This window comes from Callithrix jacchus, chromosome 15, assembly GCF_049354715.1.
Source record: "Callithrix jacchus isolate 240 chromosome 15, calJac240_pri, whole genome shotgun sequence".
In the NCBI taxonomy this organism is placed as follows: domain Eukaryota; kingdom Metazoa; phylum Chordata; class Mammalia; order Primates; family Cebidae; genus Callithrix; species Callithrix jacchus.
In genome coordinates this window covers 89,523,531-89,546,918 of record NC_133516.1, presented here as the reverse complement: position 1 = coordinate 89,546,918, position 23,388 = coordinate 89,523,531, and the positions used below count along the sequence as shown (strand labels likewise).

The 23,388-nt window shown below is 60.5% G+C and overlaps 1 protein-coding gene across 20 annotated transcripts in view; it reads right to left on the bottom strand.

The window, feature by feature from the left end:
* Positions 1-134: 134 nt before the first annotated feature.
* Positions 135-23,388, bottom strand: part of LOC103788015 (uncharacterized) — a 66,498-nt gene continuing 43,244 nt past the window's right edge. For 19 of the 20 annotated variants that reach the window (XR_013527680.1, XR_013527681.1, XR_013527677.1 and 16 more), the window contains 2 exons: positions 7,731-22,883; positions 135-522 (listed from right to left, as the gene is read on the bottom strand). Coding sequence is in view for 4 of the 20 variants with exons in the window: in XM_078352151.1 (XP_078208277.1) it covers positions 19,980-20,990 (1,011 nt within the window). In the remaining 16 variants the exon portion in view is untranslated. The remainder of the gene's footprint in view (positions 523-7,730; positions 22,884-23,388) is intronic. The other variant, XR_013527684.1, reaches the window with a different exon arrangement.

The window sequence follows — 23,388 nt, the reverse complement described above, 5'->3', positions numbered from 1 at the left end:
CCAGACCCGGAGAGGAAGCTTCGGGCCTGTCCAGGGCAAAGACAAAAAGCCAAAGCAGAGGCCCAATCCGCTCTGAACCCCCAGAAGACAAGAAAAACAATGAGACATTAAATAAAACAGACCACACTGTAAAATGACATAGGCAGAATTTACTGCAAATCGGTCAGAAATACACTTTCAAGATTAAAAGCAGACATAGGCATTTGGTCAAGGCACACTGCTAGGAACTAAACACATGAGAGTCCAGGGAAGCTTTGGGATTCCAGATGCAGTTGAAAATCAAAGACATATAGAGCTGGATCGAGAAGAGGCCATTATAACGCAAGTGCACTGCAGAAAAAGTCACCATGAGAGGAGATGAGACTTGAGTGTCCGTTAAGAGGCAGGAGAAAAGCCTGAAGAGGCCATCGTGAGGCAGGAACTGAGGTAAAAATGTCCACGGCACAACAGAAGTTGCATCTTCAGAGGCAGACGTGACTAAGCAGATGGTCTTGGAGACGCCAGTGTGTACAAAAGAAAGACCTGCCAAAAGGGTTGAAAAACAGGTATTAAATAAGCTTCAGAAGGCCCACATGAGATAACACCTAGGCTTTGATAGACTGCTTTGAGGAAAGCGCTGTGTCTGTCTGGACCACCAGGAGGCCAAAGGAGGGCCTGAAAAGTCCATTTGAGGAAGGCTGAGGTGTGCACAAGTTACCGAGAGGTGGGAAGAAGCTGGGCCTATGATGCTTCTTGCAAGGAAAGACTGGGGCTTCCAGACACAGCAGGGAGGAAGAGCTGGGCCAAAAGAGGCTGACCTGAAGACATTTTGGCAATGGAGAGGATGCCAGAATGCCAATGCTGCAAGGCACTGGGAGGCACCAGCTTGGTCCCATGGGGCCACGGGGAGACTGAGGGAGGGCCTGAGGATAAAGGCTGCCACAGAGGCAGGAGCTAAGCCTGAGCAGTGGCCACGGTGATGCCACAAGCTGGGCCTGGAGGGTCCACTGAAGGGTGGAGGCTGAGCCCGGAGGGGCCTGGCGCAGGGAGGAGCCGGGCCTGGGGAGGCCGGGCCTGGAGAGAAAGCTTCGGGCCTGGACAAGCCGCCGGGAGGCAGGAGCTGGCCCGGGAGAGTCCGTGATAGGTGAGCTGGGCTGAGGAAGGCCGCTGCGAGGGAGGACCTGGGCCTAGACTCGAGGCCAGCGTGAGGTGAAAGCTGGGTCTGGAGGTTTGTCACAGGCATGAGCTGGGCCTCAATGAATCAGTGTCAGAGAGGCGCTGGGCCTGTGGACGCAGCTGGGATGCAGGCAGGCAGGCAGGCAGGATCTTGGCCTGGGGGAGCCGCCAGCAGGCAGCAACTGGTGCTGGGGAGGCTGCGGGAAGTCCAGAGCTGGGCCTGGAGCAGCCAATGTCAGGTGGTAGCAGGGTCTGTCAAGGCCACAGTGAGGAGGCAGAACAGAGGCCTGGAAAGGCTGCTGGAAGATGGCCAGGAGCCGAGGCAAAAGAAGCTGCTGGGAGGCAGGACATGGGCTGGTAGTTGCCCAGGCTGGTCTTGAATTCCTTGCCCTCAAGCACTACTCCTGCCTCAGCCTACCAGTGTTGGGATTACAGGTATGAACCACCATGCCTATCCTGGATGCAGGCTTTAAACAAAGAGTCACACCAATAAGAAGACCCAGACGGGTGAACACTGCACTGGAGGTCCAGGAAGATTCTCCTGACAAGGTAACCCTGAGCCAAGATAAGGATAAGAAGAGGAAGCTGATCATATGGAAGAGGGAACAGTATTCCTGGCAAGTGGAACAGCATGTGCAAAGGCCAGGTAGTAAGGGGGGCTTCAGGAACAGTCTATGGCTGGAGCAGAGTGATTGAGGGCATGTGAAATGAGAGGCGGCCAGGGTGGCAGGCAGGGACTAGCCCAATCGGCCATGGAAGGGATGGGACTTTGGTCACTGTTCCACATTTCCAGATGTTTACTGTGTGCCAGGCTTGGTGCTAAATGCTTTTCTCAAGTATCACACTAGAGTCTCACATAGGGAGGACGGGAACTGTTCTTCACATTTTATAGATGAAGGGCTTGATCTCAGGTTAGATCCCTCAGCCGAGAGCCCATAGTGAGGAAGCAGTGGAACCTGTGACGGCAAGGCCTGTGTTCAGAACTGCCAGGCCACACAGAACTCAACTCACTACAACCTCCTGAAGTGGGTGTGATTATTCTTCCCACTTTGCAGAGGAGGACATGGGCCCAGAGAGCTTGTAGGTAGAGTTGAGCCTGGGCAGTCTGGCTCCAGAGTGTCCACGGTCTCAACCACTGGCTCACATGGCTTCTCAGGAAGCACGAGAAAAGGCAGCTCAGGCTGCCATGTGAAAAGAGTGGAGCGGGGACAGTGGCGTGGCTGGGACCATGCTGCGATAGAGTCCAGTGGATACACTCAGGATGAGGTGAAACAGGCTGGCCCTGGTGAGGGGCTAGATGGGCTGGGATGAGGGGGGAGCCAGGTGAACTTGGGGTTGGGTTGGTGCAGCTGGAGGGCGCGTGGAGTGTTTCTGAGGTGAGGCCGGAGCATTTGGATGGCTATGGGACAGTGCAGTGGAGAGTCAAAAAGGCTGCTCAGACCCAGGTCTGCCGAGACGGAGGCTGGAGGTGGGGTGAGCTGTCTAGGAGAAGGACAGAGTGGGAAGCAGAGGCTCTTGACTTGGCTTTCTTGCCAAAAAATGGTTCTGAAACAAAAAACTGGAATCTAACCTGGAAAGGAAGAAAGATGGAGAATGAGCGAATGAACAGGCATGGGACAGAAGAATATGCATTTCTTTGGCTCCTTTGTACCTGATTCTTCTAAAGCTGTGGGCAGATGACCCCCAGGAGGCTGCAGGGATGCCAGCTGGGAGTTGAGTGCAGCTCTGCTGCCTGGGCATGGCCTGCGTGAGGGTGCATACCCCTACCTGTGATTGCCAGGGAGCATGAGTGATGAGAACAAGGTGGCTGACAGGGTGAGGCCCAAGCCTCTAGCTCGCCCAGGTTAAGGTGGGGGGGGGGGGTCTGGGACCTCTGAGGGGGTCTTACGGAGCTTCCCTCCAGCCCTAAGGGCACCACGAACTGCCACTTCACACTGACCTGGGCATACACAGCTCCATGATCTCTCGCTCACTCTCTCACATGCAAATGTAGACCGTACAACCATCCTGCCCACAGATCCAGAAAGCCCAGGACACAACAGAGCTGTACTGCCTGCCTGACCCCCATGCACAACAGACCTAGCCCAGGAACAGGCAGCCCAGTGGCAGGAGCCTCTCACCCGAGCCCTCGCTGCCTGAGGACCCCCCAGCCTCTGGCCTCATTTTCCCCCTTTGTCAGCCAGCCAGGGGGACAGAATAGGCCTGGATCTAATCCAAGGCCTGGACTCAGCCTGACACTGTGTGAACTCAGAGCCTTCCCCACCTCACCCAGGGCTAGAGCCCTTGCCTGTAAAGTGGAAGTGGGAATGGTCAACACCCAGGTAGAAACCCTCAGGGCCTCATGGCCAGGCATCAGGGCTGTTGGGAGAGGGGCCAAGGAGCCCTTGCCTGTCTTGGTATCCCACCATCACCAGGAGGGGGCTGCTTCTCCCAAGTGTCAGAGAAGCCGGCAGGAGCTGAGGGAGAGAGATGCTATAACAGCAGCCACAGCCTCCAGGGAGCCAGGCAGGCCCAGCTTCCCGCCTGGCACTGAGCATGCCATCTGCTTCGGGCCCCGGCTGGCAGGCAGGTGGGCACTTTGTTCACAGATGAACAAAGTGAGGCAGCGAAGGGCCTCAAGGTGAGTTAGGGGCAAGGCCCCAGCTCTGCTGCTGCCCTGCAGCCTGGGATGGGAGGGTAGCTAGTGGCCAACCCCAAGGACTCTAGGCTAGGGTCCCCTTACCTGGGTCCCACAGCCTGCTCCTAGCCTGCACGCCGCCTCATGGGGGTCCTCTGGCTGGCCCAGGAGCACGATCGGCCCAGCAGAGCAGCTCTGTGTTACGGGGAAGGGAGGCCCAGCCCACCAGGCCAACCGCCTGGGGCCCTATGTATATTTAATCATGTTTATTATTCCTGTTTTATCTCTGGAAAGGACTGAGCAGCTGACAGCTGAGCTGCAAACAGCCCAGGAGCTGGGCCTGGGCCTGCACCACACTCCAGCTGGGCCCAAGGCCCCCTGGAGCTCTCTACCTCTCCTGACAGCCTCACAGAACCTGCTGCATCCCTCCCAAAAGGCACACCTCCTCCAGGAAGCCTTCCCTGCTGCTCAGAGGTCTTACATCTAGGCTCTGCATTCAAAAACTGTGCAACCTGCACCAGCTTCCAAGGGACAGCAGAATACTGTGGGGGGCCTGGCACTGTCCCTGGCACATTGTAGGTACTCATCGAGCCCCTGCCAGCCCCTCTGCTTCTGGCTTCTGAGGCAAAAGGAAATGATCAGCCACCTTGTTCTCACGGGGGAGCCTCCCTGCCACCCAGATGGTCACAAGGGCCTCCTGGGATGCTGCCTACCTTGGCAGCCAGGCCCATCTGGAGGGGCCAGTCTGGGCCTGACACCCATGACCAACTCCCTGGGCAGAGCCTGCCCATGCCTGGCTGAGGGACCCTGCATTCTCCTTGCCACCCATGGCCTGGGGCTGCCCTGAGGATCCAGCCTCCACCCTCTCCAACTCCCAGGCCCACTGCTACCCTCAATACTTGACCTGTGCCCACCTGACTCAACCTGGCTACTGTTCAGCAAGGTTACAAAGTGTTCTCAGTCTGGACAGGAATGTCCAGGACAGGAATTCAATCCTTTATTCCAGAAAGGAGAGCCAGGAGAACTGGGGACTTCGAAAACAGAGTCTAAACTCAAAAGTCCCTGGCCCAGGCGTGTAGAGCCAGGGTCCCAGGGTTTTCTGCTGGGCAGGGGCTGCCCTGGGAGGGTCAGAGAGGGGGAGGCACTTTAGGACACCCCTTAGGCTGTAGAGGGTGTCAGCTGGGCCTTTGAAGCCACTAACCTCTGCTTCCAATCCTGGAGAGCCTTGAGTGGAGGACCCAAGGGGGTTTCTTCCTGGAAGGGCCCCCACCCCAAGTGTCAGAGAAGCCGGCAGGAGCTGAGGGAGAGAGATGCTATAACAGCAGCCACAGCCTCCAGGGACCCAGGCAGGCCCAGCTTCCCGCCTGGCACTGAGCATGCCATCTGCTTCGGGCCCCGGCTGGCAGGCAGGTGGGCAGCTTGCTCCCTCAGCGCAGGGGCTGGGGGAACAGATGCAGGCCCAGCACTATAAACTCAAAATCCCCAAGAGAAGCCTCAGTCTTATGGAAAATGCCTCCAGCTGAACCCCTCTGCCCAACGCACTCTTCATCTGCCTACTGAAGAAACTTCTGGAAATAGCAGAGACTTGAGGGACCCCTTCCTGGGGTGTGTGTATTTGTATTTTTGTTTGGGTGTTTGTGTGTGCCAGTAAGACCGACACCCCCAGGGATATGAGGCAGGTGGGTGGGAGGCCTGGCAGGCTCCATTACTTCTTCACATTCTGGATGACCTCCTCATGCTCCATGGTGTGGGTCAGGCCCACCTGCTGTGGACTGTACTCGGTGCTGATGCCCTGGGTGAGGAATGGGGGCAGAGGGGTCACCTCAGCCTGGACTGGCCAAGGGCAAGGCCGAGAAAGATATCCCTGGGGTGTGTGTCCTGGGGGTGAATGCTGGCCTAAGGTCGGAGACCCAGGCAGCAGGATGTCTGCAGTGATCTGACCATCCCTGACCTCAAAGGTGGGGGAGGGCCAGGCACAGTGGCTAATGCCTGTAATCCCAGCACTTTTGGGGGCCAAGATGGGGGGATCATTAAAGCTCAAGGATCACTTGAGCTCAGGAGTTCCAGACCAGTTTGGGCCAGACAGCGAGATCCCATCTCCATAAGAAATTAGCCAAGCATGCTGGTGTGCCCCTATAGTCCCAACTACTTGTCACGCCGAGGTGGGAGGATTGCTTGAGCACAGAATGTCAAGGCTGCAGTGAGCCGCGATTGTGCCACTGCACTCCAGCCTGGGAGACAGAGCCAGACCCTGTCTCAAAAAAAAAAAAAAAAAAAGAAAAGAAAAAGGGTGGGGAAGGCCCATGTCCAGCCTGGGAGAGCATGTACATTCTATGGAGGACAGACACACAGTCATGCCAATCCACACAGGAAGGACAGGAACACCATGCAGAGGAATGTGAATGCCTTGCTCCACGCCTAATCTGGGGGCTCTGCTGGGTCTAACCCCCTGCCTCCTTCCCACCCACTTACCCACACCAGGGTATACTTGAACTGGCTGGCAAGTGACCGGTGGATGCAGGGGCACTGGAGGACAGGAGAGAGACAGAGAGGGGAGGCTCCCCCTAACCCCATCCCAAGCTCGACCACACTGTCTCTCACTCCTCCTGGCCCCACCTGTGACCTGAAGCCTCCCACATATCACATCACCCCCAACTCCCAGAGCAGTGTACACCCTCCAGTGCTCCTTGGTAGAGATGAAGGTCACAGGGGTCCCAGATGTCACGTGAAAATGGAAGGAGACCCTGGAGGGGCAGCCAGCATTTGCCCTGAGAGTGTGGACCTCTGGTTGCCACTCTGATGGTGGGACAGCGGAGGGCGGTGGGGAAGGGACTCTGCAATTGTGTGATGTGGCTCCTCCCCCGACATGCCCACAGGTCTTCCAGGCCCCAGTGGGAGACAAAACGCCTCAGCCCAGTGTCCCTGGGGCAGAGGTGGCGCCAGGCCTGCAGGTCCACTTCCCTGACAGAGATGGGAAGGTGGCTGATTCTGGCCGGCAAATGGGTCTTACATTTTACTCAGCTTGCCACTTGTGAGTGTCTGAAGGGATTCAGGAGGGTAACCGTGAGTCTTCTTGGCTCCTCCTGCTGTGACCTCAAGCCTAGGTCTTAGAGAGATGGGACTTTGCGTGGCCTCATTTGTTCAACACCTCCAGGGTGGCACCCAGAGACTTGGGGCTGGGCTTGCAGAAGGAATGAATGCATGAGACCAGACTGCAAGCCCAGCCACCACTATCATAAGGGGCTAGAGAAACAGCTAGGCCTACAGTGTCCCTTGCTTCCATAATACAGATCCCAAGAAGAAATCAGCTTGAGAAAAATAACACCTGGGAGAGCAACAGCCCAGAAGGATGGCCATGTGACCCAACACTTGGCCACCACCGGTGCCTGCAGGGTCATGTGCAAGTGACAGAATTCTGGACAGAGAAAGGCAGCCTCGTGCTCCCTGAGTCCAGAGCACCTCCTCTGGGGCCTGTGCATGCCCGCTCCCCTATCTGGGATGCTCCCCACCCCAACTCTTCACTGTCAGACCTGCTAATTCTACAGGCCAGCTCAGGTGGCCTCCTCAAAACCTCTGTCCTGACTTCCGTGTTGAGCTAGTGCCACTCCCCACTCCTTGACTGATGCCTGAATGGCATGGGAGCAGGGTTACTGGCATCTATGCACTACAGGCAGCGTGCCGAGTGCCCTACGTGCTGGACTTCAACCAACGTGTCTTCCTGACTACCCAGGGGCCAGGCAGCACATCCCCCCTTACAGGAGAGGTTGGAGGCACAGCACATGGCTAGGAAGGGGTGTGGCAGATGCAGTCCCAGACCGTCCAACTCCAGAGCCTGTATGTCAGCACCTGATTCAGACCAGCAAAGCCCACCCCTGGCCCAGGGCACCTCAGGCAAAACAGAGCTCCGAAGGGCACACAGAGCTCCCACCCTTTGTTAGGGCAGGTCTTGTCAACTCACCACGTGCTCCAGAGACCCCTTTCCGGAGAATGATGGCGTCTGTGAAGTCCGGCCTCTGCAGGGCAAGATGGGGAGTGTCAACCACACAAGGACCCACACTGCTGCCTCATGATTCTGCCCGAGGGAAAAGATGGCTGCAGAGGCCCTTTCAGTCTCCTTGCCTTGGCCTAATGTCCCCGATAGGCAGGCAGGATCTTGGTCTGAAGAAGCCGCCAGCAGGCAGCAGTTGGTGCTGGGGAGGCTGTAGAGAGTCCAGAGCTGGGCCTGGAAGGGGCCAATGTCAGGTGGCAGCAGGGCCTGTCAAGGCCACCAGGAGGCAGAACGGAGGCCCAGAAATCCCCACTTGAGAAAGCTTCGGGCCTACAGAAGAAAGGCCACTGGAAGCTGGTCAGGAGCCCAGAGCAAAGCAGCTGCCGGGAGGCAGGACGTGGTCCAGTAGACGAGGCCAGGAAGAGGATCCGGGCCTAGGGAGGCCGCGAGAAGGGAGGCACGGGCTGGACCTCCCAGAAAGGCTGAAGGGAGGCAGCAGCTGGGCCCCAGGGGGCCGTTGGGAGGCAGCAGCTGGCCCTGGAGGCACCCATGTGAGGGTGTTTTGCACCCATGGGGAGGAGACACCAGGAGGGCAGGAGCTAAGCCTGCAGAGGCTGATTTCAGGACCCAATGCTTGGGCCTCCCGAGGCCAGCAGGAGGAGACAGCAGGAGCCAGGCTGGTAGAAGCCGACTCGGGAACATCTGGGGCCTGGAGATGCCCTCGGAGGGCAGGAGCCGAGCCTGGAGAGGCCACTTGTGAGGCATCAGCCGGGTGGGCCTGGAAAGCCAGAGTCAATAGTCTGAGCTTTCCGGCCTACAAAGGCCGTCGGGAGCTGGGCAGGAGCCGAGTCCATAGAGGTTGCTGCGAGGCAGATTCAGAAGTTGGGCCGTTAGATGCTGTCGAGAGGAGGCGCTGGGCCCCGAGAGGCCTATCTGAAGACGTTCTGGACACAAAGAAAATGCCAGTAGGCCAACCCTGGGCCTGGCAGGGCTGAGCCACTGCCTCCCAGGGGTCTATGAGGAGGCTAGGGGCTGAAGCTGTGGAAACAGGCTGCCACAAAGGCAGAAGCTGGGTCTGAAGGGTCCTCTGAGAAGCAGAGGCTGGGCCCAGAGGGGCCCAGCATAGGAAGGAGCCCGGTGTGAAGAGGCTGAGTCCAGAGAGGAAGCTTTGGGCCTGGACAGGCTGCCGGGAGGCAGGAGCTGGCCCGGAAGAGTCCGTGACAGGTGAGCTGCATGGAGAAAGGCTGGTGCGAGGGAGGACCTGGGCCCAGACTCAAGGCCAGGATCAGGTGAGAGCTGGCTCCAGAGATGTCTTTCAGAGGCATGAATTGGGCCTCAACTGGCCAGTGTGAGGGAGGCACTAGGCCTGTAAATGCAGCCGGGACACAGGCAGGCAGGCAAGATCTTGGCCTGCGGAAGCATCCAGCAGGCAGCAGCTGGGGCTGGGGAGGCTGCGGGGAGTCCAGAGCCCGGCCCTGAGGCCCAGTCCTGCTTTGTCCTCCCACTGGCCTTGGGAGGCCCAAGAATTGGGTCATGAAGTCCGCATCTGCAGGTCCAGCTCCTGCCCTCCCGGCCACACCCCCCAACGTGGGCACAATACATCATCACTTGGTCCCCTCCAGGGCCAGGTCCTGCGTCCCAGTGGCCCCCTGGGGCCCAGGTCCTGGTTCCCATCAGGTGGGCTCTCCAGGAGGCCCAGCCTCTGCCTCCCTACTGGCAGCCTCACCAGGCCTGGAACCTCCTCCGGGGCACGTCTATGGGCCCAAGTTTTGCCCCCGGCAGCCTCTTTTGGCTTGGCTCCTGGCCAGCTCCTGGCGGCCTTTCGTCTGTTGGCCGAAGCTTCCTCAGGTGGGGCCTTCTGGGTGTCCCTTCTGTTGAGGCCACCGGGAGGCAGAAGGGACGCCTGACAGGCCCTACCTGAGGAAGCTTTGGGCCGACAGATAAAAGGCCGCCAGGAGCCGGCCAGGAGCGTAGCCAAAAGATGCTGCTGGGGACCAGGCGCGGTGGCTCAGGCCTGTAATCCCAGCACTTTGGGAGGCTGAGGCGGGTGATTCACGAGGTCAGGAGATCGATACCATCCTGGTCAACATGGTAAAACCCCGTCTCTACTAAAAATACAAAAAATTAGCTGGGCATGGTGGCGTGTGCCTGTAATCCCAGCTACTCAGGAGGCTGAGGCAGGAGAATTACCTGAACCCAGGAGACGGAGGTTGCGGTGAACCGAGACCAAGCCATTGCACTCCAGCCTGGGCAACAAGAGCGATACTCTGTCTCAAAAAAAAAAAAGTAGCTGGGCACAGTGACGCGTGCCTGTAACCCCAGCTACTCAGGAAGCTGAGGCAGGAGAATTGCCTGAACCCAGGAGAAGGAGGTTGTGGTGAGCCACGATCGCACTATTCTACTCCACCCTGGGTAACAAGAGTGTAACTCCGTCTCAAAAAAAAAAACAAAAAACAAAAAATTAGCTGGGCATGGTGGTGTGTGCCTGTAATCCCAGCTTCTCAGGAGGCTGAAGGAGGAGAATTGCCTGAACCCAGGAGGTGTAGGTTGAGGTGAGCTGAGATCACGCCATTGCACTTGCGCCTGGGTTACATGAACAAAACTCCGTCTCAAAAAAAAAAAAAAAGAGGCTGCCAAGGGCAAAACTTGGACCCGTAGAGGTGGCCAGGAGGAGGATCCCGGCCTGGAGAGGCCACCAGTACTGAGGCAGTAGATGGGCCTCAAGGAGAGGCTGATGGGAGACAGGAGCTAAGCACAAGGGGACTTTGGGAGGCATTCGCTGGCCCTAGAAGGGCCCACGTGATGACGTTTTGCACCCATGGGGAGGAGATGCCAGGAGAACTGGAGCTGGGCCTAGAGAGGCCGAATTGAGAACCCAATGCTTGGGCCTGCAGAGGCCAATAGGAGGAGTCCGAATCCGGGCCTGGAGAAGCCAACTCTGGGACATCTGGGGCCTAGAGGCACCCTGGGTGGGCAGAAGCTGAGCCTGGAGAGGCCAGTGTGAGGCATGAGCCGGGTAGTCCTGGAGAGCCCGAGTCGAGGGCCTGAGCTTTCGGGCCTACAAAGGCCTCCGGGAGCTGTGGAGGAGCTGAGTCCACGGACGTTGCTGCGAGGCAAGAACGGAAGGTTGGCCCTTAGAAGCCGCCGGAAGAAGGGGCTGGGCCCCAAGAGGCTGACCTGAAGACATTCTGGACAAGGAGAGGATGCCAGAAGGCCAATGCTAAGCACGGGAGATCCTTCTGTGGGCACCGGGTTGGCCTGAGGGGGCCACCGGGAGGCAAGGAGCTGGGCCTGTGGAGACAGGCTCTCACAGAGGCAGGAGCTGGGCTGAGCGGAGACCACGATGAGGCCACGAGCTGGGTCTGGAGGGTCCACTGAGAGGTGGAACCTGGGCCTGGAGGGGCCTAGCACAGGCAGAAGCCGGGCCTGGAGAGGCCGGGCCTGGAGACAAAGCTTTGGACCTGGACAGGCCGCTGGGAGGCAGGAGCTGGCCGGAGAGTTTATGAGAGACGAGCTGGGCCAAGAAAGGCCGGTGTGAGGGAGGACCTGGGCCCAGACTCAAGGCCAGCACGAGGCGAGAGCTGGCTCCAGAGACGTCTTTCAGAGGCATGAATTGGGCCTCAACTGGCCAGTGTGAGGGAGGCACTGGGCCTGTGGATGCAGCCAGGATGCAGGCAGGCAGGCAGGCAAGATCTTGGCCTGCGGAAGCAGCCAGCAGGCAGCAGCTGGTGCTGGGGAGGCTGCGGGGAGTCCAGAGCCCGGCCCTGAGGCCCAGTCCTGCTTTGTCCTCCTGCTGGCCTCGGGAGGCCCAAGCATTGGGTCATGAAGTCCGCGTCTGCAGGTCCAGCTCCTGCCCTCCCGGCGGCACCCCCCAACATGGGCGCAATACATCATCAACGTGGTCCCCTCCAGGGCCAGGTCCTGCGTCCCAGTGGCCCCTTGGGGCCCAGGTCCTAATTCCCATCAGGTGGCCTCTCCAGGAGGGCCAGCCCCTGCCTCCGTACTAGCAGCCTCACCAGGCCTGGAACCTCCTCCCGGCCACGTCTATGGGCCCAAGTTTTGCCCCCAGCAGTCTCTTTTGGCTCGACCCCTGACCAGCTCCTGGCGGCCTTTCGTCCGTCGGCCCGAAGCTTCCTCAGGTGGGGCCTTCTGGGCATCCCTTCTGCCTCCCAGTGGCCTCAACAGAAGGGACACCCAGAAGGCCCCACCTCAGAAAGCTTCGGGCTGACAGACGAAAAGCCTCTGGAAGCTGGCCAGGAGCCGAGCCACAAGACGCTGTTGGGGACCAGGCGCGGTGGCTCAGGCCTGTAATCCCAGCACTTTGGGAGGCCAAGGCGGGTGGATCACACGGTCAGATCGAGACCATCCTGGTCAACATTGTGAAACCCCATCTCTACTAAAAATACAAAAAATTAGCTAGGCATGGTGGCGTGTGCCTGTAATCCCAGCTACTCAGCAGGCTGAAGCAAAAGAATTGCCTGAACCTGGGAGGCGGAGGTTGCGGTGAACCGAGACCGAGCCATTGCACTCTAGCCTGGGCAACAAGAGCGAAACTCCGTCTCAAAAAAAAAAAAAAAAAAAAAATTAGCTGGGCATGGTGCTGCGTGCCTGTAATCCCAGCTACTCAGGAGGCTGAGGCAGGAGAATTGCCTGAACCCAGGAGGCGGAGGTTGCGGTGAGCCGAGATCACACCATTGTACTCGCGCCTGAGTAAGAAGACACTCAAAAAAAAAAAAAAAAAAAAAAAAAAAAGAGGCTGCCGGGGGTAAAACCTGGGCCTGTAGACGTGGCCAGGAGGAGGATCCCGGCCTGGAGAGGCCGCCAGTATGGAGGCAGAGGATGGGCCTCCAGGAGAGGCTGATGGGAGGCAGGAGCTAAGCCCAGGGGCACTTTGGGAGGCATGAGCTGGCCCTAGAAGGGCCCACGTGATGATGTTTTGCACCCACGGGGAGGAGATGCCAGGAGAACTGAAGCTGGGCCTGGAGAGGCCAAATTGAGAACCCAATGCTTGGGCCTGCAGAGGCCAATAGGAGGAGTCCGGAGCCGGGCCTGGAGAAGCCGACTCTGGGACATCTGGGGCCTACAGGCAGCCTGGGTGGGCAGAAGCTGAGCCTGGAGAGGCCAGTGTGAGGCATGAGCCGGGTAGTCCTGGAGAGCCTGAGTCGAGGGCCTGAGCTTTCAGGTCTACAAAGGCCTCTGGGAGCTGGGGAGGAGCCGAGTCCACAGACGTTGCTGCGAGGGGAGACCGGAAGGTTGGCCCTTAGAAGCCGCTGGAAGGAGGGGCTGGGCCCCAAGAGGCTGACCTGAAGACATTCTGGACGAGGAGAGGATGCCAGAAGGCCAATGCTGGGCACGTGCCTGTAATCCCAGCTACTCAGCAGGCTGAGGCAGGAGAATTGCCCGAACCCAGGAGGCGGAGGTTGAGGTGAGCCAAGATCGCGCCATTCTACTCCACTCTGAGTAACGAGTGAAACTCCCAGGAGGGCCACCTGAGGGCACCTGTTTGGCCTGAGGGGGCCACCAGGAGGCCAGAAGCTGGGCCTGTGGAGACAGGCTGCCACAGAGGCAGGAGCTGGGCTGAGCGGAGGCCACGAGCTGGGTCTGGAGGGTCCACTGTGAGGCGGAGGCTGGGCCCCGAGGGTCCTAGCACAGGCAGGAGCCAGGCCTGGAGAGGCCGGGCCCGGAGAGGAAGCTTTGGGCCTGCACAGGCCACTGGGAGGCAGGAGCTGGCCGGAGAGTTTATGAAAGACGAGCTGGGCCAAGAAAGGCTGGTACAAGGGAGGACCTGGGCCCAGACTCAAGGCCAGCACCAGGCAAGACCTGGCTCCAGAGATGTCTTTCAGAGGCATGAATTGGGCCTCAACTGGCCAGTCTGAGAGAGGCGCTGGTCCTGTGGATGCAGCCGGGATGCAGGCGGGCAGGCAGGCAAGATCTTGGCCTGCGGAAGCAGCCAGCAGGCAGCAGCTGGGGCTGGGGAGGCTGCGGGGAGTCCAGAGCCCGGCCCTGAGGCCCAGTTCTGCTTTGTCCTCCCGCTGGCCTCGGGAGGCCCAAGCATTGGGTCATGAAGTCCGCGTCTGCAGGTCCAGCTCCTGCCCTCCCGGCCGCACCCCCCAACTTGGGCGTAATACATCATCACGTGGTGCCCTCCAGGGCCAGCTCCTGCGTCCCAGTGACCCCCTGGGGCCCAGGTCCTGATTCCCATCAGGTGGCCTCTCCAGGAGGCCCAGCCTCTGCCTCCCTACTGGCAGCCTCACCAGGCCTGGAACCTCCTCCTGGCCACATCTACGGGCCCAAGTTTTGCCCCCGGCAGCCTCTTTTGGCTTGGCTCCTGGCCAGCTCCTGGCGGCCTTTTGTCTGTCTGCCCGAAGCTTCCTCAGGTGGGGCCTTCTGGGTGTCCCTTCTGTTGAGGCCACCAGGAGGCAGAAGGGATGCCTGGAAGGCCCCACCTGAGGAAGCTTCGGAACGACAGACGAAAGGCTGCCAGGAGCTGGCCAGGAGCGTAGCCAAAAGACGCTGCTGGGGACCAGGCGTGGTGGCTCAGGCCTGTAATCCCAACACTTTGGGAGGCCGAGGCGGGTGGATCACGAGGTCAGGAGATCGAGACCATCCTGATCAACATGGTGAAACCCCATCTCTACTAAAAATACAAAAATTAGCTGAGCATGGTGGCGCATGCCTGTAATCCCAGCAATTCAGGAGGCTGAAGGAGAATTGCCTGAACCCAGGAGGCGGAGGTTGTGGTAAGCAGAGGTAAAACCATTGCACTCCAGCCTGGACAACAACAGCGAAACTTTGTCTCAAAAAAAAAAAACATCAGCTGGGCACGGTGGTGCCTGCGTGTAATCCCAGCTACTCAGGTGGCTGAGGCAGGAGAATTTCCTGAACCCAGGAGGTGGAGGTTGTAGTGAGCCAAGAGAGTGCCAGTCTACTCCGGCCTGGGTAACAAGAGCGAAACTCCATCTGAAAAAAAAAAAAATACAAAAAATTAGCTAGGCATGGTTGCGCATGCCTGTAATCCAAGCCACTCAGGAGGCTGAGGCAGGAGAATTGCCTGAACCCAGGAGGCGGAGGTTGAGGTGAGCCGAGATCACACCATTGCACTCGCGCCTGGGTAACAAGAGCCAAACTCCAACTAAGAAAACAAACAAACAAACAAAAAAGGCTGCCGGGGGCAAAACCTGGGCCCTTAGACGTGGCCAGGAGGAGGATCCAGGCCTGGATAGGCCACCAGTAGGAAGGCGGAGGCTGGGTGTCCAGGAGAGGCTGATGGGAGGTAGGAGCTAAGCACAGAGGGCCTTTGGGAGGCACGAGGTGACACTAGTAGGGCCCAGGTGACGACGTTTTGCGCCCATGGGGAGGAGACGCCAGGAGAACTGGAGCAGGGCCTGAAGAGGCTGAATTGAGAACACAATGCTTGGGCCTGCAGAGGCCAAAAGGAGGAGTCTGAAGCTGGGCCTGGAGAAGCCGACTCTGGGACATCTGGAGAAGCCGACTCTAGGACATCTGGGGCCTACAGGCAGCCTGGGTGGGCAGAAGCTGAGCCTGGAGAGGCTAGCGTGAGGCATGAGCTGGGTAGTCCTGGAGAGCCTCATTCAAGGGCCGGAGCTTTCAGTTCTACAAAGGCCTCCGGGAGCTGGAAAGGAGATGAGTCCACAGAGGCTGATGCAAGGCGAGACTGGAAGGTTGGCCCTTAAAAGCCAATGTCAAGCAGATGACCTGTAGAAATTCTGGACAAGGAGAGGATGCCAGAAGCCCAACACTGGGCACGGGGGGCCGCCTGGGGGTACTGGTTTGGTCCGAGGGAGCCACCAGAAGGCCAAGAGCTGAAACCGTGGAGACAGGCTGCCACAGAGGCAGGAGCTGGGCTGAGCGGAGGCCACAATGAGGCCACGAGCTGGGTATGGAGGGTCCACTGAAAAGTAGAGGCTGGGCCCAGAGGGGCCTGGTGCAGGCAGAAGCCAGGCCTGGAGAGGCTGGGCCCGGAGAGGAAGCTTTGGGCCTGGACGGGCCGCTGGGAGGCAGGAGCTGGCCGGAGAGTTTATGAGAGGCTGGCTGGGCCGAGAAACGCCAGTGCGAGGGAGGACCTGGGCCCAGACTCAGGGCCAGCACCAGGCAAGGGCTGGCTCCAGAGACATCTGCTAGAGGCCAAGCTGGCCCTCAACTGGCCAGTGTGAGGGAGGCGCTGGGTTTGTGTGACGAAGTCCGGAGGTAGGCAGGATCTTAACCTGGGGAAGCGGTCGGCAGACAGTGGATGGTGCTGGGGGTGCCGTAGGGAGGCCACAACTGGGCATGGAGAGGCCGATGTCAGGATATATCTGGGCCTGTGGAGGCCACCGGGAGGCAGAAGGGACACCCCGAAATACCCGAGGAAGCTTCGGGCTGACAGACGAAAGGCCATGGGGAGCTGGCCAGGAGCTAAGCCTAAAGAGGCTGCAGGGGGAAAAACGTCCGCCGGTAGATGCAGGAGGAGGACGATCCGATTGTGCGGGGGCTGCCAGGAGGGAGGGAGGCAGAGGCATCCTCCCAAAGAGGATGACGGAAGGCAGGAGCTGTGTCCCAGGGGGCCGCTCGGAGGCAGGAGCTTGTCCTGGAGAAGCAAATGTGACGACTTCTTGTGCCAATACTGAAGGGCCGCTGGGAAGGCAGAAGCTGGGCCTGCAGAGATGGACTTCGGGACCCAATGCTTGAACCTCCCGAGGCCAGCAGGATGAGGTAGCAGGAGCCGGGCCAGGTGATGCAGACTCGGGAACATCTGAGGCCTGGAGATGCCCTTGGAGGGCAGGAGCCTAGCCTGGAGAGGCCAGTGTGAGACATGAACTGGGTGTGCCTGGAGATCCTGAGTCGAGGGCCTGAGCTTTCGGGCGTACAAAGGCCACCAGGAGCTGGGGAGGAACCGAGTCCCCAGAGGTGGCTGCGGGGCAAATTCAAGAGTTGAGCCCGTAGACACGGCCAAGAGGAGGAGCTGGGCCCCAAAAGGCCTACCTGAAGATGTTCTGGGCCCGGAGAGGATGCCAGCAGGCCAATGCTGGGCCCGGGACGGCCGCCGGGAAGCACCGGCTTGGCCCGATGGGGCCACGGGGAGGCTGGAGGCGGGGCCTGGGGATACAGGCTGCCACAGAGGCAGGAGCTGGGCCTGAGCACAGGCCACGGTGATGCCACCAGCTAGGCCCAAAGGGTCCACTGAAAGGCGGAGGCTGGGCCCGGTATGGGCCTGGCATACGCAGGAGCTGGGCCTGGGGAGGACAGGCCCAGAGAGAAAGCTTTGAGCCTGGACAGGCTGCCGGGAGGCAGGAGCTGGCCCGGGAGAGTCCGTGACAGGCGAGCTGGGCTGAGGAAGACCCCTGAGAGGGAGCGCCTGGGCCTAGACTCAAGGCAAGAGTGAGGCGAGAGCTGGGACCGGAGAGCTTTGCCACAAGCACGAGCTGGGCCCCAATGGGCCACTGTGAGGGGGGCGCTGGGCCTGTGGATGCAGCCAGAACGCAGGCAGGCAGGCAGGCAGGCAGAATCTGGGTCTGGGGAAGTCACCAGCAGGCAGCAGCTGGGGCTGGGGAGGCTGTAGAGAGTCCACAGCTGGGCCCGGAGGGGCCAATGTCAGGTGGTGGCAGGGCCTGTCAAGGCCACCGGAAGGCAGAATGGAGGCCCAGAAAGCCCCACTTGAGAAAGCTTCGGGCCTACAGAAGAAAGGCCGCTGGAAGCTGGTCAGGAGCCGAACAAAAAGCAGCTGCCGGGAGGCAGGACGTGGTCCAGTAGACGAGGCCAGGAGGAGGATCTGGGGAGGCAGGCCGCCAGAAGGGAGGCATAGGCTGGACCTCCCGGAGAGGCAGAGGGGAGGCAGAAGCTGGGCCCCAGTGGGCCGTTGGGAGGCAGCAGCTGGCCCTGGAGGCACCCATGTGAGGATGTTTTGCACCCGTGAGGAGGAGACACCAGGAGAGCAGGAGCTGGGCCAGGAGAGGCCGACTTCAGGACCCAATGCTTGGGCCTCCCGAGGCCAGGAGGAGGAGGCAGCAGGAGCCGGGTCGGCAGAGGCCGACTCGGGAACGTCTGGGGCCTGGAGATGCCCTTGGCGGGCAGGAGCCGAGCCTGGAGAGGCCACTCGTGAGGCATGAGCAGGGTGGGCCTGGAGAGTCTGAGTCGATGGTCTGAGCTTTCTGGCCTACAAACGCCACTGGAAGCTGGGCAGGAGCCGAGTCCACAGAGGTTGCTGCGAGGCAAATTCGCACGTTGGGCCTGCAGACGCCGCGGTGAGGAGGAGCTGGGCCCCAAGAAGCTGACCTGAAGATGTTCCGGACATGGACAGGATGCCAGAAGGCCAACGCTGGGCCCAGGACGACCACTGGGATGCACTGGCTTGGCCCGACGGGGCCATGGGAAGGCCGGGGGTAAGGCCTGTGGATACAGCCTGCCACAGAAGCAGGAGCGGGACCTGAGCAACCATGGTAATGCCACGAGCTGGGCCTGGAGGGTCCACTGAGAAGTGGAGCCTGGGCCCAGAGGGGCCTGTGGCAGGCAGCAGCCAGGCCTGGAGAGGCCGGGCCCGGAGAGGAAGCTTTGGGCCTGGACAGGCCGCTGGACGGCAGGAGCTGGCCGGAGAGTTTATGAGAGGCTAGCTGGGCCAAGAAACGCCGGTGCGAGGGAGGACCTGGGCCCAGACTCAGGGCCAGCACCTGGCAGGAGCTGGCTCCAGAGACATCTGCTAGAGGCCAAGCTGGGCCTCAACTGGCCAGTGTGAGGGAGGCGCTGGGTTTGTGTGATGAAGTCCGGAGGTAGGCAGGATCTTAACCTGGGGAAGCGGTCGGCAGACAGTGGATGGTGCTGGGGGTGCCGTAGGGGGGGCCAGAACTGGGCATGGAGAGGCCGATGTCAGGATGTATCTGGGCCTGTGGAGGCCACCGGGAGGCAGAAGGGACACCCTGAAAGTCCCGAGGAAGCTGCGGGCAGACAGACGAAAGGCCATGGGGAGCTGGCCAGGAGCTGAGCCTAAAGAGGCTGCCAGGGGGGAAAACGTCCGCCGGTAGATGCAGCCAGGAGGACGATCCGATAGTGCGGGGGCCGCCAGGAGGGAGGCAGAGGCTGGGCCTCCCGAAGAGGATGACGGAAGGCAGGAGCTGTGTCCAAGGTGGCCGCTCGGAGGCAGGAGCTTGTCCTGGAGAAGCCAACATGACGACTTATTGCGCCAGTATTGAAGGGCCGCTGGGAAGGCAGAAGCTGGGCCTGCAGAGATGGACTTCGGGACCCAATGCTTGAACCTCCCGAGGCCAGCAGGATGAGGTAGCAGGAGCCGGGCCAGGTGATGCAGACTCGGGAACATCTGAGGCCTGGAGATGCCCTTGGAGGGCAGGAGCCTAGCCTGGAGAGGCCAGTGTGAGACATGAGCTGCGTGTGCCTGGAGAGCCTGAGTCGAGGGCCTGAGCTTTCGGGCCTACAAAGGCCGCCAGGAGCTGGGGAGGAACCGAGTCCCCAGAGGTGGCTGCGGGGCAAATTCAAGAGTTGAGCCCGTAGACACGGCCAAGAGGAGGAGCTGGGCCCCAAAAGGCCTACCTGAAGACGTTCTGGGCCCTAAGAGGATGCCAGCAGGCCAATGCTGGGCCCGGGAGGGCCACCGGGAGGCACCGGCTTGGCCCGATGGGGCCACAAGGAGGCTGGAGGCGGGGCCTGGGGATACAGGCTGCCACAGAGGCAGGAGCTGGGCCTGAGCACAGGCCATGGCGATGCCACCAGCTAGGCCCAAAGGGTCCACTGAAAGGCGGAGGCTGGGCCCGGTATGGGGCTGGCGCAGGCAGGAGCTGAACCTGGGGAGGACGGGCCCGGAGAGAAAGCTTTGGGCCTGGACAGGCTGCCGGGAGGCAGGAGCTCGCCCGGGAGAGTCCGTGACAGGCGAGCTGGGCTGAGGAAGACCCCTGAGAGGGAGCGCCTGGGCATAGACTCAAGGCAAGAGTGAGGCGAGAGCTGGGACCGGAGAGCTTTGCCACAAGCACGAGCTGGGCCCCAATGGGCCACTGTGAGGGGGGCGCTGGGCCTGTGGATGCAGCCAGAATGCAGGCAGGCAGGCAGAATCTTGGTCTGGGGAAGTCACCAGCAGGCAGCAGCTGGGGCTGGGGAGGCTGTAGAGAGTCCACAGCTGGGCCCGGAGGGGCCAATGTCAGGTGGTGGCAGGGCCTGTCAAGGCCACCAGAAGGCAGAATGGAGGCCCAGAAAGCCCCACTTGAGAAAGCTTCGGGCCTACAGAAGAAAGGCCGCTGGAAGCTGGTCAGGAGCCGAACAAAAAGCAGCTGCCGGGAGGCAGGACGTGGTCCAGTAGACGAGGCCAGGAGGAGGATCTGGGGAGGCCGCCAGAAGGGAGGCATAGGCTGGACCTCCCGGAGAGGCAGAGGGGAGGCAGAAGCTGGGCCCCAGTGGGCCGTTGGGAGGCAGCAGCTGGCCCTGGAGGCACCCATGTGAGGATGTTTTGCACCCGTGAGGAGGAGACACCAGGAGAGCAGGAGCTGGGCCTGGAGAGGCCGACTTCAGGACCCAATGCTTGGGCCTCCCGAGGCCAGGAGGAGGAGGCAGCAGGAGCCGGGTCGGCAGAGGCCGACTCGGGAACGTCTGGGGCCTGGAGATGCCCTTGGCGGGCAGGAGCCGAGCCTGGAGAGGCCACTCGTGAGGCATGAGCAGGGTGGGCCTGGAGAGTCTGAGTCGATGGTCTGAGCTTTCTGGCCTACAAACGCCGCTGGAAGCTGGGCAGGAGCCGAGTCCACAGAGGTTGCTGCGAGGCAAATTCGCACGTTGGGCCTGCAGATGCCGCGGTGAGGAGGAGCTGGGCCCCAAGAAGCTGACCTGAAGACGTTCCGGACACGGACAGGATGCCAGAAGGCCAACGCTGGGCCCAGGACGACCACCGGGATGCACTGGCTTGGCCCGAGGGGGCCATGGGAAGGCCGGGGGTAAGGCCTGTGGATACAGCCTGCCACAGAAGCAGGAGCGGGACCTGAGCAACCATGGTAATGCCACGAGCTGGGCCTGGAGGGTCCACTGAAAAGTGGAGGCTAGGCCCAGTGGGGCCTGGTGCAGGCAGAAGCCAGGCCTGTAGAGGCCAAGCCCGGAGAGGAAGCTTTGGGCCTGGACAGGCCGCTGGGAGGCAGGAGCTGGTCTGGGAGAGACCGTGACAGGTGAGCTGGGCTGAGGAAGGCCGCTGCAAGGGAGGACCGAGGCCTGCATGAGGTGAGAGCTGGGTCTACAGAGGTTTTCCATAGCCAAGGGCTGGGCTCCAATGGGCCAGTGTGAGGGAGGTGCTGGGCCTGTGGAGGAAGGAGGCAGGCCGGCAGGAAGGCAGAATCTTGTCCTGGGGAAGCCGCCAGCAGCTAGCAGCTGCTGCTGGGAGGGCTATGAGTAGTCCAGAGCTGGATTTCGAAGGGCCAATGTCAGACGGTAGCAGGGCCTGTCAAGGCCACCAGGAGGCAGAACGGAGGCCCAGAAAGCCCCACTTCAGAACGCTTCCGGCCGAGAGATGAAAGGCCACTGGAAGCTGGCCAGCGGCCGAGCCTAAAAAAGCTGCCGGGAGGCAGGACGTGGGCCAGAAGACGTGGCCAGGAGGAGGATCCGGGTCTGGGGAGTCCGCCAGAAAGAAGACATAGGCCGGACCTCCCAGATAGGCTGATAGGAGGCAGGAGCTGGGCCCAGGGGGCCTTTGGTAGGCAGGATCTGGCCCTGGCAGGGCCCACGTGATGTTTTGTGCCCATGGGGAGGAGATACCAGGAGGGCAGGAGCTGGGCCAGTGTGAAGCATGAGCCAGGTGGGCCTGGAGAGCCTGAGTCGATGGTCTGAGCTTTCGGGCCTACAACAGCTGTCGGGAGCTGGACAGGAGTCCAAAGAGGTTGTTGCGAGGCAAATTCGGAAGTTGGGCCCATAGACGCTGCCAAGAGGTGGAGCTAGGCTCTCAGAGGCCTACCTCAAGTCGTTCTGGGCCCAGGGAGGATGTCAGCAGGCCAATGCAGGGCCTGGAGGACCACCGGGATGCACCGGCTTGGCCTGATGGGGCCATGGGGAGGCCGGGGGTGGGGCCTGTGGATACAGGCTGTCACAGAGGCAGAAGCTGGCCTGAGCAGAGGCCACGGTGATGCCACGAGCTTGGCCTGGAGGGTCCACTGAAAGGTGGAGGCTGGGCCCGTAGGGGCCTGGTGCAGGCAGAAGCCGGGCCTGGGGAGGCCGGGCCCGGAGAGGAACCTTCGGGCCTGGACAGGCCGCCAAGAGTCAGGAGCTGGCCTGGGAGAGACCGTGATAGGCGAGCTGGGCTGAGGAAGGCCGCTGCGAGGGAGGACATGGGCTGAGACCGAGACCAGCGTGAGGTGAGAGCTGGGTCCGGAGAGGTTTGCCACAGGCACAAGCTGGGCTCCAATGGCCACTGTGAGGGAGGTGGTGGGCCTGTGGAGGCAGGATGCAGGCAGGAAGGCAGTCAGGATCTTGGCCTGGGGAAGCCATTGGCAGGTAGCAGCTCGTCCTGGGAAGGCTGCGGGGATGCCAGATCTGGCCCCGGAGAGGACACTGTCAAGGGGTAGCTTGGCCTATCCAGGCCACCGGCAGCTCGTCAGGAGCCGAATCAAAAGAGGCTGTCGGGAGGCAGGACATGGGCCTGTAGACGTGGCCAGGAGTAGGAGCCAAGCCTGAGGATGCCGCCAGGAGTGATCAGAGGCTGGGTCTCCTGGAGAGGCTGACGGGGTCCAAGAGGGCCATTGGGAGGCAGGAGCTGGCCCACAACAAGCCCACATGAGGACGTTTTGAGCCTGGAGAGGCCACCTAGTGGGTAGGAGCTTGGCCTAATCAAGTCAGGGTTAGGCAGCAGCTGGGCCTCTCAACGCTGCTGGGAGGCCGGCAAGAGCTTTGACAGGGAAAACCTTCATGAGGTAAGAGTTGGTCCTGGAGAGTCTATTGTCATCCAGTAGCTATGCCTGTTTAAGCCATTGCTCCTCAGAAGTTTCTGCTGGGGAACTTGAGTTGAGAAAGTTTTTGGCCTACGAAGGCCACCAAGAGCTGTGTAGGAGCTGATCCAAAGGAGGGTGTCAGGCAGGAGTTGGTCCTGGAGATGCAACTGGGAGGAAGAGCTGGGCATGGAAACACCCACTTCAGGAAGTTCTGGGCCTGGAGACACTGCCAAAAAGTAAAACCTCGATCAGAATGGCCGCTGTGATGCATGAGCTTCACCTACACAGGCCACTGGGAGGCAGTTGCTGGGCCTGCTGAAAGGCAGGAGCTTGGCCTGGGGGCACTGTGGTGAGGCACACGCTTGGCCTGGGGTGTCTGCTGTGAGGCAGAGTTTGGGCCTATCGGGGCCGACTAGAGGCAGGAGTTGGACCTGGAATGGCAGATTTGAGAAATCTGTCAGTCTCGAGAGGCCACAGAGATGTAGGAACTGGGCCCCAAGAGGCCGCCGAGAGGCATGAGCTGTACTTAGAGTCCAGTGTGAGACAGGAGCTGTGCCTGAAGAGGGTGACTAGAAGAAGTTTCGGCCTGGACAGTCTGTCAGGGGACAGATGCTGGGTCTGGAGAGGCCACGGTGAGCTGGTCCTAATGAGGTTAGAGTGAGGCAAGACCTGGGCTTGTCAAGGCTACCAGGAGGCAAGTAGAAACCTGTTCAAGGAATACCTGTGAGGCA